The sequence below is a fragment of the Rhineura floridana genome, chromosome 14 (genome assembly GCF_030035675.1).
Source record: "Rhineura floridana isolate rRhiFlo1 chromosome 14, rRhiFlo1.hap2, whole genome shotgun sequence".
Taxonomy (NCBI): Eukaryota; Metazoa; Chordata; class Lepidosauria; order Squamata; family Rhineuridae; genus Rhineura; species Rhineura floridana.
Window position 1 is genome coordinate 11,975,339 of NC_084493.1, and position 13,684 is coordinate 11,989,022.

At 39.9% G+C, this 13,684-nt stretch overlaps 1 protein-coding gene across 3 annotated transcripts in view; it reads right to left on the bottom strand.

The window, feature by feature from the left end:
- SECISBP2L (SECIS binding protein 2 like) overlaps positions 1-13,684 on the bottom strand; it is a 42,895-nt gene that overhangs the window by 15,012 nt on the left and 14,199 nt on the right. For 2 of the 3 annotated variants that reach the window (XM_061595180.1, XM_061595182.1), the window contains exons 3-11: positions 10,258-10,579; positions 8,740-8,875; positions 6,184-6,407; positions 6,074-6,098; positions 5,189-5,304; positions 3,477-3,608; positions 2,388-2,471; positions 742-909; positions 155-296 (exon numbers count right to left, since the gene is read on the bottom strand). In XM_061595180.1, the coding sequence (XP_061451164.1) occupies positions 155-296; positions 742-909; positions 2,388-2,471; positions 3,477-3,608; positions 5,189-5,304; positions 6,074-6,098; positions 6,184-6,407; positions 8,740-8,875; positions 10,258-10,579 (1,349 nt within the window). The remainder of the gene's footprint in view (positions 1-154; positions 297-741; positions 910-2,387; positions 2,472-3,476; positions 3,609-5,188; positions 5,305-6,073; positions 6,099-6,183; positions 6,408-8,739; positions 8,876-10,257; positions 10,580-13,684) is intronic. The other variant, XM_061595181.1, reaches the window with a different exon arrangement.

Sequence of the window (13,684 nt, forward strand, 5' to 3'; positions counted from 1 at the left end):
ACATTATTCATGACCACTGTGCATCCTGTCTGGGTCTGATGAAAGTTGTAGTCCAACAACATCTGGAGAGGCACAGGCTAGCCATCCCTGCCTTAGACAGAAAACAGCTGAGAAATGTGTAGCTATAAAAACTAGCCAAGTAAGATGTACCTACCTGTATAGGAGAGGGGCCTTGTATTTGTGATCTGGCGAGCTTTCATAGCTTGCTGCTGTTTTTCAAGAGCTGCCAGCATATCCCCCAAGTCTAACTGCACAGGGGTTTTACTCTTTTTCCCAGCTGCTTTTGAAACAGCTTCCTATAATCAGAATAAAAGTAGCACAGTTCACCTTTAGTGGCCAGAGGCATAATTTAAACCAGATATTATATCTTCCAAAATCTCAGGGTTTACTCTATTCTCCCGACTGTAGCAGGGATCGGGGGCTGAAAATATATTTTGCCACATGAACCAACCTCTTTGCAGACGGTCAGGCTCCATAATAAGGTTGGTTCAATGTAGTAGCAAAGGTCATTGTGCTTACAAATAAGTCAGGCGTAGCCAAAGCGGTTCATACAAAATCTAAAAGAGATGTAACATTTGGGGAATATCCTGCAACTTGAAAAGGCTTCTTTTACGTGAAGCTCCATGAAAACTTGGGACAAGATTACAATTGCTCTGAGGACTATATCCTGCCATAAGTTTCCAGCTGGCTATCCAATTTGAATATACAACCAATCTCAATTACATCATCAAACTAACAGACCTGGAGTTTCCTCTGCTCCATGCTAATTTCTGAATACTCTTGAGCTGTGGCCAGTGCTGCTGCCAGGGCTTTCTTCTTTTGGCTTTTTGCCCGTTTGGGAACAGAAGTGGTGATTGGAATTGGAGTCTGCACTATACTGATTGGAGAATTTTCAGGTAAACCATCCAACTAGAGTGAAAAAGAAGAGTGCGCACAGTTTTAAAGGTGTTACAACAGAAATCACAGCTCATCATCAATTTGCCACAGGTGACCTTGCTTCCCAAGCTACCTCAATTGCACCAGCACATACTTAGTATTCATATAGCACTTCCTAAATGGTCAGAGCACTGCACATATACGGTACCTCAGTAAGCCTAACGAATTATTTTATTTGCCAAATTTGGTCTTCTACTAATAGCTTTTAAGTCACATGAAAAGAGTCAATTTATAAATAATCTAGACACTCAAAATATTAGCATGAGTGATTTAATCCAGAAAGGGTAGATCTTTTTATCTGATACTGGTATATGTCCCAAGCATGTCCCTCAGGAACTTGATCACAATATACTAAAGCTGTGGTTCCCAACCTGGGGGCTGGGACCCCCAGGGGGCCTGCGAAGTAATCCAGAGGGGGCCGTGAACAGTAAAGAAATGAATTATTTATTAATTTTTTAAAAAGTCTTCACTCCCTCGACACTGTCTGCTTTCCACTGCTGCTGCAGATGACACCTCCCCCTTGCTCCAAACAAGAGGGGAGACCTTTTGCTGAAGCGCCAGAGCATCTTTCAGGCGCACCAAGGGCAGGCATCTGCCTATAAAATACATGGCAGATGCCAAAGGAGGCTGAGGGTGGGGCTACCACCAGGAAGAAGAGGGAATTACTATCACTGATTCCCGTCTCCTTGTACTGCCACTACTGGCAACGCCCTTGCTTAGAATGAGAGGAGAGGGCTTTTTGTGTAGCAAAAAGAAGCAAGGCTGCAAAGAAAGGCTGCTTTCCCCCTTCCTTCCTGGCGGCCAGCCTGCTTCCCTGGGGGGAGGGGGTCACAAAAAAATTTCAGTTTATAAAGGGGGTCCCGTGCTCATAAAGGTTGGGAACCACTGGGCTAGATACACACACTAAATAAAAAAGTTAAATTCTACACTCAAATGATCCAAAACCAATACACCTGGCGAGAAAAAGAGCAAAGTTATCTATTTTGCATTAGTTTTTCCAATTATTATGCCAATCATGAATAATTAGCTATGCAAAGTGTTGAAGCTCTGCCTCTAGGCATTGGGAGACTTACTCAACCACACTTCAAGCTTTTGATATTTCAGCAAGCATCACTCACACACTTTCAGGCATATTCTCCAAGCCATAGTACTAGAAACAGGCTTCTTTTAAAATGAAAGCCACGCTAACATGTTTTTAATTGTTAAGTTTGTTAATTGTTAATAACTGTTAAGGCCCTGGGACCTCTTGGTGAAGGGTGGGCAATAAATGATGATGGTGATAATCATCTTAGGAAATTGAGTACTGTATCCTGTAAAGCATGTATGCTTTTTCTCCCCTTTACAGAATAGCAGCATTCACTATTACATTATCATTAGTCAATCAGAATATCTACAGAAGAAAAATAGCTAATTAAATCAGGATTCTATTTCTGCTTTCAAGAGCCTCTTACCACTTTGGGAGCATGCTTCAGCTGCATACTGCCACCTTTTGAATTTCCATTTTCACTATTTAACTCTGGAAATTCATCTTCATCCTGAAAAAAAAAATCGGAAAGTTGTAAAATGCATTATCGACCTGAGATTTGCAAGGCTCTATCCCTATTGGGGATCTCAGCATCACTCAAGCCAATGGCAGAAGTTAGCCAATACCACACAGGAATACTTAAAAAGAGTAAGTTGCCCAATAATGAGAAATTCATCATGCAAGAATCAGAGTAGGGAAGATGCTGACAGCAAGATGCCGGGACACACTTCAAACTGACATAAGAAAATTCATCAATAGAATTTTGAAAGATGCCTACTATGCAAGCCACAAGAACCTTGTTCGCACATAATAATCTAGGAACGGGGGACATTTTTCAGTTGAGGGCCATATTCCCTTCCAGGCAAACTTCCAGAGGCCACACACAAAAATGAGTGGAGTAACAAACAAATTCTGCCTTTGTACAGAAGGCTAATTTCCACACACACTCACAACCCCTCTCTATTCTCCATTCAGACAAGCAAGAAAGGTTATCAGACTTCAAGGCCATTCCAGGCAGGCAAAAACTCAATGAGCCCCTAGGCCTGAGGTTCCCCACCACTGCAATAATCCACAGTCAGAAATAAAATTATGGCTTACTCTGAACGAGCAGCAGGCTGGTGCATGCTGGTCAGTCATACAGGCTCCACACTGCCTGTCTCCAGGAGAAACAAAGAATGAAGCTTGGCTTATGATTACATGTGAACCAGGACCTGTGGTTTGGTTGCTCCAAACAAACCATGAGTGGTCAGCCAAGAACAAACCTTAGCTTCAGCTCATGGTTTGTTTACAAACAAGCAAACAAACCACGAGCATCGCTTCACAAAGTAGCGCTAAGGCAATCCTCATGGTTTGCTTTTCCTGAAGGCAGACAAAGTGAAGCGGAGCCAGTTTGTTTCTGATGGTGGTTTAGTGTTACGTATGAACTGAGCCAAGAAGGCTGCTATCATCCATGCAAAAATTTCAGTGAAGCTTTGTGTAATGACAATTGCTATAAACAAATTAATGAAAAGGCTACCTCAAAATAGAGGGGCTCAGGACTCTGCTCTGTTCTGTTTGACTGGCTTGTGGTTGCAGGCTTGTCGTGTTTCTTCTGCAAGTTCTGTCTTCTCTCTGAAGATGTACTATGTCCTCTACATCTAAAGGCAGGCTACACATGCATGAAAGAAAAAAAACCACACAACCTACTATAGACTGGTACTTTTTACAGCTTTATCATGAAAGCACTTCTGTAGGATGAATTCAAAATGCATGATACATATACTAACAGGTAGCTACATCTTTCTATCTTGTGAGGTTCTAACTTCTATTATGCAGTTACTGAAATGAGACAAGCAGTATAATAAAGAGTGGAAGGCACATCACAGAGAACTTTTATGGCAACAATTAGAGAGCTACATGACGAAAGGGCAACCCAGAACTGGAGAAGACAATGAGCCCAAACTGTGCTTAAGCAAACATGGACTGGATGTTATAACGATGCTTTGTAACACTGATTCACACAGCTGCCTAAAGTTTGCTATATCATAGATACAATCAAGCTGGGATTTTTAAATTATATGTAAAATGTAGGGGGCCTCCCCTCATTTATAAAAAATGTATAGACAAGTATAGAAACAATGCTTCTTGAAGCTTCAGAAGCAAGAGGGGTGGGCTAAATAAGATTCAGTGATTGAGAGTGAGCCTTCAGTGTCCTTCCCTCTCCAAAAACTAAAACTGCAGACATTTCCATAATTATACAGATTGCGTTTCTGCATTCCCTGGCACATAATTTATTTGCTTTTAAAACATAGGATCACAAAGGTCCCTCTCAGAGAAGTAATGAACGACAAACTCAGTTTTGCCTAATGCTTCTACTTTCTTTTTACCCTATGCATTCATTATTTGAACACACCCACATACATATACACATACACCTGAAATACTGATTAAACCCTGCAACTTTAGATTTACTGCAGAGCACTCACTATATTGATAGGGAAGAAAATCTTGCAGGATAGCTAATAGGACTTCACAGTACAAGGACATTTAAGGGCCAATTCTAAGAAAAAATGTACTCAATTGAAAGATTAGAAGGGAAGGGGACAATAGGTATTATTCAATGCTAGTCCTACTCAGAGTAGACCCACTGAAGTTAACAGACATAACTTAGGTTCAGTGGATTTATTCTAAGTAGGACTTAGTTGAATACAACCCAATATGTCCATTGGCCATCACAACAAACAGAATGCATAGGATCAGGCTGCAGATGGACCTTGGCCTGACTGAGGAAGACATGTCTTGGATTCTTAAATTACCTTAGTTATTAAGTTCTATCACCCTTCTGGAGATTTCCTACTTACAGACTTTTGCTTTACCACAGTCACCTCGCACCATTAACTACTCTTCAAAGACAGAGAATATATTTATCCTAAATGCATAGGTAGAGCATTCAGCACAAAAAGCACTTAAAACCTAAAGAACTTGAAAGTAATCAACATAACTATGGCCCAACAGATTTGGACTTTTTTGCTAATGGTACCTCCAGCATGAAAATTAAGTAGTAGTATTGATTAAACAGTTATAAATCTCATATGTCCTTTAATGGTGCCCCCAAAGTCTAGCTATAGACCTGATTCAATAAATGGAAGAAGTCTGTCAGCTTTATCTGTTTTCTAGCTTTTATCTTTTAAATACACTTGCATGGGCCTGCTTAACTTACAAGACAGAGTTTTCATAATGAAAGATTACCTGTGAATTACTACACTGTTCAGGTTGCCTTCCACCTCTTGAAAAAGCTGGCGTTCTCTCTATCCAAGGCTTTTTCTGAGTTGCTTGGGAACTGACACTTGCCCAGCTGATGCCAGCTGAAAGAAGCACCACTGACATTTAAGGAAATACTTCATGTATTAAAGAAAAACTAAGTGTAAACAATTATCAGCTCACCAGAAATACAGAAAGCTACATACGTAAAAAGAAAGCTAGGTGCAAAATCTAGCTCAGTATATATACAAGGTGAAATTAGTTAACTGTGGTTTTCAGCAGTTCTAATAGTTCATATCAGAGTTACTCTTGAGTGGCAGTGTCTTTTTATAGCTACTAGTCCCATGTTTGCTTTCTACCAAGTACAACATGTTTTCTTTTTTATCAAGCATGCATTTGTTCCTCCACTGTATGTTACTTGTGTTGTATTAACAGAAGAAAGGTACAATTAGGAACAAAGCCTTATATGCAGTCTTGTTGAAACTTACAATCAGTTCAAGCCTGAAGTATTTGTCAAACAGGAGGAAAAGAAAACAGGTGGTTTAGAAGTAGGCAGATTTTTGGTCACTGGTGCTGCATCAAAAGGACGACCATTTTTTAAAGTGTAAAGATCATATTGGTAAGGGTGAAAATGGTTAGGGAAGTTATCAGTTAAAGCATGAGTATAGGTTCATGTCACACTTGAACTCCGACTATATCCCGGTCAGATCTTATTACAACAACTTGGGGAGGCAACTAATTGCATCTGCTACACAAACAGATGGAAGCTCATAACAGCTTTATTGATGCTTTTAGGAAGATAGTAGTGGCAAAAATAGCAAAGCTTTCGTGCTTCAGATTTTCCTAATCAATATATATATATAGGAGCTTTACCTGGATTTACTGATGGTTCCATGATCTGAAAATTAAAAAATAAATAAAGGTGTTTAGATTTTGCTTATTTTGTGCCATCTTCAACCCTTTTAACATTTTAGTTTACCTACATTTGATGCAGCAGATTCTGCGCTCCTTGAAGTAACACCTTCAGCCTGGTTGCTGTGTTTAGGACTGCAATAACCACTGTCACTATCAATGTCTGCTTCGCTAGCCCCTTGCTCACTGGAGGATTCTGCAGGGTGGGAGGTTCGTCGCCGCCTGCTTTTTTGTTTCCAGTGCATTGTGCCCACACTCTCAGACAGTGACTTGCTTGCTATCTCTGACGGAAAATCTGCAAGGCAAAGGAAGTGAGATTACTGAAAACCAATGGTTGTTGAAGTGACTTAGTCACTTATAAGAATTTAGGAAGAGCTGCCACAATAGTACCAGAATTATCAGGTACCCTAGATGGCTCTCTAGGACTGCCCTCTGCAAGAGATTTTTACTTCAGGTGCAGATGGCAGAGATTTTCTTTTCCTATTACTGCCTTGGTACTTGAGTTTCTAGAGTGCACAAAAACAAGTAAAGGGTAAAATGAAAGAGGCACTTAATTACAACTTGCTATAAGGACTTCAAAAAAATTCACAAGAACAAATAAGAACAACATGCTGCAGTGTTGCATGGTACTGTCACATATTCTAGCCGGCTATTCTCTTTTTCAGGATACTCCATTTCCTCTCCCTTGCTTTCCAGTTCCCCGTGCCCATTCCGTGGCCACTGAACACAGTCATGATCCAATATCATTTTGGGAGTATGTCCCTCCTTAGGGTTTTTTTAAAAGTTGATTTGGGAATTTCTGAAAAACTTAGGATTCTCCAAAGCTTGCTGATACCTCCCTCATGTGTGTCTGTGGTGCTATTTTGGCTACATAAGGGGCCCACACTTGAAGAATGAGTTCACTATAGGAAATGGGATTTCTAGATTTTATAATAGTGAGACCAAGGAATCGAGTTGAATACAATCTTCAAAACTTCTCATTCCACTATTTTATGAAGCAATTAAAACTATTATCATCACAGGCTCTGGTAAAATGTTAGCAATGTGGGTTTTTTTAAACTCACTCAAAAATTGAACTACAGATTTTTCGTGTTTTGCACTACACACCTTTTTTTGCTGCTACAAGTAATCTTTTTTCATAACAGTATTTTCTACATATCGGATGACAATTTTTGGAACTTAAGGAACAATATATACTGTTATTTCTTGGGCTATTTCTAATTATTTCCAGAAACCAGTCCAAAATAGATGAAAAAGATCTGCAGCAGAGTACTGATAACTCCAACGATTATCTTGAGCCACGTTACACACACAATCCATTTGGTCTGTATAGTAATTGAATACATATAGCAATTCACCTTTAAGAACTGATCAAAATAGAAATAGCTTATTATCAATCTTTCTACATCACTCCGGGAACCTTTTTTGACTGTGTAAAAAAAATTCAGCTAAATAATATTGAACTTTAATCCTTTGGACAAAGGCTGGTAAGTAGTTGTACAAGCAAAGGATGTTCTTTGCAAATTAAAGAATTATAGTGCAGACCTCACCAGTAGTAAAGACTACAAACAAGAGGGGAGCATTAAGGGAACATGTTAAGTTCAGCAGCTGAGAGAGGAGGCAAGGGCAGACTGCTCCCCCAGGTTTTGACAAAAAATCCCAGCTCCCAAATAAAGAAGTTCTCCAACTAACAACAGGTACACAGGTAGAAAGCCAGGAAGAGTGTGGGAGCTTTGCACAAAATGTCACATGTGCGATTATCTGCCTGCTTGACAGATCTTATGGATATGTGCTTGATACAATGAGGTCCTGCCCCTCAGGGAACAAGTTTGTACCCTTGAGGCTAAGGTAGCTGACCTTGAAAAGCAGAGAGAGAGAGAGACAGGGGTTTGTGGACGAGGCCTTTGGGGACATAACAGCATCTCACTCCCACGGTGACAGCTCCTCCAGAGTCACAGAAAGTGAGGGTCTTAGAGAAGAAGGGTGTCACTCCAAGGAAAAAGGGAAGAATAAGATACTCCTGGGGGGACATTGAGGGGGCATTGGGTGAGTCAGTCATTAGGAAATGGATAGCTGGGTTTGTCAGGTGTGCAGACTGCATGGCAACTTGTCTGTCTGGTACAAAGATTGCATATGTCACGCACTGTCTAGATAGGTAGACAGGGCTGGGTAGGAGTCAGAGGTTTTGGTGCATGTGGTCACCAATAGCATGGGGAAATCTAATTTTATGGTCCTGGAATCAGAACTTAGGTTACTAGACTGAAAGTAGTAATATACTGTCAGTCATGATTATAAAACTGAAGATGTTCCCAAAAAAGAATTTAACAAAGACGTTTGGCTAAAAAGATAGTAATATACATATTAAGAAAGGAGCATCATTATCAGAATGCTGCCTAACAGCCAATGAAAACTCGCACAAGGGCCAAGATACATTAATGAGGCTTTTCTTCTAGTCCATACTCTACAGAATGGGAGTGTCACCCAATATTTCCATTACAAATATTCCAACATGAAAAAAATAATATTTTAAGTTACATAAGGACCATTTCACGTACAATTTCATTTAAACCTGGGATAGGTTACAACACTAACTGGCAGACACACATTCACACAAAATATTATTGTACCTGTTTGTTGACAAGCATCCACCAGCAGTACAATTTTAGGTCTGCTCTCAGGGCCTGATGCACTGGTCTCTTTCTGAGTAGCAACACTTTTCACTGGGGGTCTTTTGCTTTTTATGTGGATCTGTGGAGGTTGCTGCTGTTTAAATGGTTTAGCCAAGAAAACAGATTAGGCAGTAAGTTAGTGACCCTTGTTTAAGAAAGACAATTTTACAGAACCCCACAAAGTACCATTCAAAGGAAATGACTATTTTTGCAACAGAAGATTGAGTATTATCTGCGAAGAGCTAACTTTAGATCAGTACTTTCTTCTTCAACATACATTCTGTAAGAAACAATTAACAAATGCTGAGCATCAAATACAATACATTGTTTAAAGATTCTTCATATTCTACTGAGCAGGCTTCATCTATCAATACCAATGACTAACAAGCTATGATTTATATATATAAACACACACACACACACACACAGAGAACCTTTTGGCAGTTGTCAAAATATGAACATTAAGAATTGGAAATCATCCATCAATCCTGGAATGGAAGAAGGTATTAAGGGCAACACAAACAGGTAAATTAACTGCTTTTAATAGCTCTTAAGCAGAAGTTAGGCAACACTAAGACACTATTACTACAGCAGACATTAATTTCCTTTTGGAATATGCCAGTTATGTGATGGGAAAACAGCATTTTAATTTTATGGTGGTAGTTTTTACATAATGCTATTTCTAATGTCGTGTTTGTATGGCTGTCTGTTTTTCCAAGAGTGTCATTTAATATGTATCTTAACATTAAAATATCAAAAACATGCTTGTAAGTATGCCACCTATTCATATTTGCATGATGTGGCATAAAAGTGGAAACCAGGATGAAGGTTTATGAAATGCATCAAGGTGAACACCACAAGCTTACCACAACACTTCAAAAACACCACAACTGAATTAGGCAGACATCACACCACTTTTTTATACAACAGTGAATGTTACAACCTCTGCCAACCCCTTAGGGACACCTCTGGTGTCATCTTGGGTGATGATAGGCATGTGTGTGCTGTGCGCTGACACAGCAACACAGAAGGTAGGTGGGTGGGTGGGTTATTTAAGCCCGCATCTCCTGTACTGGGGGCGTGTTACCTGGGAGCTTCCTTTCTGCAATCTGTGACAGTCAGGAGCTCTACCTTCCCAGTCTAAGAAGGGGCCCTTCTGGGCTCCAGGGGCTCTCGGCCAGAGCCTGACCAGACCACCCACTCATGCCTGACCTGGAACAGAGCCCCGATATACCTCCATACATGCCAACTGCATAAACACGCTGCATTGAAGGGCACTAATAAGAGGTTGTCCTTTATGTTGCCCAATTAAGGCACATAGAATGCAAAAGGTTGTTTCTTTGTACAAAAATATTTTCTGGATTCTTCTATTTTTTCTTTTTTAAAAACTATTTTCATGTTCCAAACAGCCATTAGTGTTCAGCTAACCATTTATCATTTGATTACTGCTGCCTGTCAAGTGCTCAATGGGCTTACTTTTTGCGCAACTGGTCCCCTATTGGAGCTTCTAGTCCGCTGGCTACATAACGGAAAGACTTGATTTGGCTGGGTTGGACAATCTGTGCGTTCTGTTGCAACTGTATTTATGGCACTTGTCTGAAAGGGAGCAGAGTAAGGTGCTGGGAACGGATGATAGAAACCCATGACTTGAGCACATGGTGCTGGCATCAATTGGTAATATGTATATTCAGCAGAAACAGGTGGTTGGGCAGAGATAATGGGATAAGCAAGGTATGGTCCAGCAGAGTTTGGGCTAGGCTGCTGCCATCTGATGTCATTATTATACAGTGGAAGTTGCCTGAAAAAGAAAAAGAAACATTTCTGAACAGTTTGCCAGCACCACTTATTTCCTTTCAAATCAAAACATTTTGCAAATGCTAAGTGCTGTCCATCCCATATACATTTTTCCTTGTGTTCATATGGCTCCACATCTCTAAGAATGCAGAACTAATTGTGCCAAACACTACTACACAAACATCATAAGTATTACATTATTTTTAGAGATCAAATGTTATAACAGCATGGCAAACCTATAGGTAAATTTACAGATTTTATAGATAAAATTTACAGCACAATCCTCAACATGTCTACTCAGAATTAAGTCCTATTAAATTCAATGGGGCTTACTCCCAGATAAATGGAGTTACGGTTGCAGCCTTAAACATCAAAAGGAGACCTGAAATATATGATGTTAAAGAGATCTCATCACAGCCCTGTTCTCAGTGCAAATTAGAATAGTTTTCTGCCTTTCATCTATTCTCAGCTGCTATGCAAAGGAGAAAGCAGAGTGGTAAGCGGTGGTAACGCAGCCGAAGCTCTGCTCACGGCCGGAGTTCGATTCCAACAGGAGGAAGTCGAATCTCCAGTAAAAAGGGTCGAGGTCCACTCAGCCTTCTATCCATCCGTGGTCGGTAAAATGAGTACCCGGCATATGTTGGGGGGTAAAGAAAGACTGGGGGAAACCACATCCATTTGGGAGGAAAAAAGATGGCGGCCGGGGGAAGGTACTGTTTTACGAGCTCCGTTTCCAAGTTCATAAATTTGCTTTTTAAGGGCTTCTAGCACCACGAACTTTATCAACTATAATGAATTCCAAACTCCTGTCTCACTTGTGATAAATTTAAAAGCAAATTAGACTCTGGCAGAGTGCCTGTTGAAGAGTCGTGTTTTGAGTGCTCTACCTACGCACATCTGTTTTGTAATCTTCTCTGGCTGAGAAATCCCCGTCTGAGCTTTCTACAAGCAAATTCTTTTCACAAACGTAAAAGCCTCTGTGTATATTAAGTTTGATTGTTTTGTGCAGTTTTCCTCATATTACAAGGAAACATTTAAGTGCTACTAGCTTTGAGCGGTGAGCTGTCTTTTTAAGATTAGCTGTGTTCTGGACTGTTAACCCTTGGTCAGCTAAATCTTGGGAACCGTAACCACTCCATCGATGCTTCCAAGTTTTTTGAGACTCCTTTTTTCTTTTTCTCCTACATTTGTCCAAAAGTAAAACATAATCGGATGAAACTAGAGTGCCTCACTTCAAGATAAGGACTGTTACATAAAAAGTCAAACTCCAGGATACAATTAGTGGCTCATTTTAACCTAAACATAACATCTACAATCTAGGGCTGTATAGTCAATAAACCTCTTAATATTCTACAAGATGGTGCAAACAAGGAATAAGTGCTATGATATAGTTAACAAAATGGAAGAACTTTCCGGGGGTTCTAGTAAAGGACTCCAATCAAAAATTACACAATTTTTTCCAATAAAAAACCTCTCAAAGCTTAAAAATAACATCAGAGTTTCCAACAATTCTGACACACCGCAAACAAATTTGTCTTGCTCCAATTTAAGCGAGGATTTCAGAGCTGGGGATGCTGTTGACAATTGGGATGATGAACAAATTCCGGTCTTCCTCTATACCCCATCCCTACAAACAGTCCCAAATGGTGGTCAGCAACTGGAATCAGAGGCAAATCTATCGCAACTTTCGACTGATCCCAATAATCCCAGTGAATTAAAAAATCACTCCATTTCAGATAGTGAGAGCTTGCTATCCTCTCACCAAAGTAGAATAGAGAGTCTTCCATCAAGCTCAGACAACAATTTAAAATTTCCTATAGAATGCCAAGGTTCTGCTTTAAATATCTCGCGAACAGACTCACTGTCAAAATTTTTTTTAAGAGCTGCAGATTCAGCAGCAACGGAGGACCTAGGTCACAAACTACTGTTAACGGGGCAGCAATGCCTGAAACTCAAAATGGACATTGCAACTAAAGAGATTGAGAATATTAAAAACTACATTACTGAGGTAAATACATTATTAATGCTTCTGTTGGAAGAGCAATCTTCATTAAGTTTGTTAGTAAAAAACCTTAGGCCCCCACATAAAGGGGAACAACATCAAAAGGGACCAAAAGGAAAAAATCTTAAACCGATTTGCAAAAGAAAGAAACCCAAAAATACCATTAAAGGAATTTCTAGAAGAAAGAGTAAGATGAATTTTCAGAGGCTCTTTAAAATACTAGACAAGGAGGAACAACTACAGCAGTTGCTACCAAAACAGTGTGGACCTAAAGCAAAAGTGTCATCTCCTACAGACATGGAAGCTGCTCAGGATTTACAAAAAGAGGCACCTCCAGCCTGCTCTTCTGGAAATTTATCTGGAACTACCTTAAACAATCAGACCCAGAAGAGTGTTCTTCGGAAGACTTTGAGTCAGAGCTCTGGGAATGTTTCTCGGTCCAATACAGAATCAGTTTCTTGGAATTTAAAATATAACTCTGATAAACTGGCACTACTGAACCTTCCTTGGTCTAGAACTAAAGTGAGCCCCGATATTTGGAAAGAAAAAATCTGCAACTTTCTTCTGTCATTGGGGATAAGGATCATCCGGCCAGATGACATTACAAACGTGAAGTTTTTATACAATTCATCTCCAAATTCATCAGTTATTCTCACTCTCAATTCTTTGGTTATGGCGGCCCGACTGTTTGCCAAAAGAGCCTTCCTAGACAATTATGGAATTTCGGTTCAGAGATACTTTACAAATATAGCGAAGCCTCTCCCCCTGTTTATTAGGAATGTCTCTTCAAACAACTCCTCGATTATAGAAAAGAAGAATTCTTCTCGGAGGTCAGGAAATGTCTCCTCGTGTAATAAAATCTCTACAATAAGTAAAAAGCAATTGTCAAATATAAATCAAACTTTATCTAAAAATCCTCCTAAGTCTTCTTTGCCAAAGGAACCAAAGAAACCTGCTGCCCCTATATTGCCTTTATCGTCGAGGCAACTTGAATTTGCAAGTCCAAACTCTATAAATTCCATCGGCTCTAACTTCCTCACTATTGATGCGACTACTTTCCACTCTTCAAACTCTTCTATTGAAGCCTCACTAGGTTTAGTGCAAAAG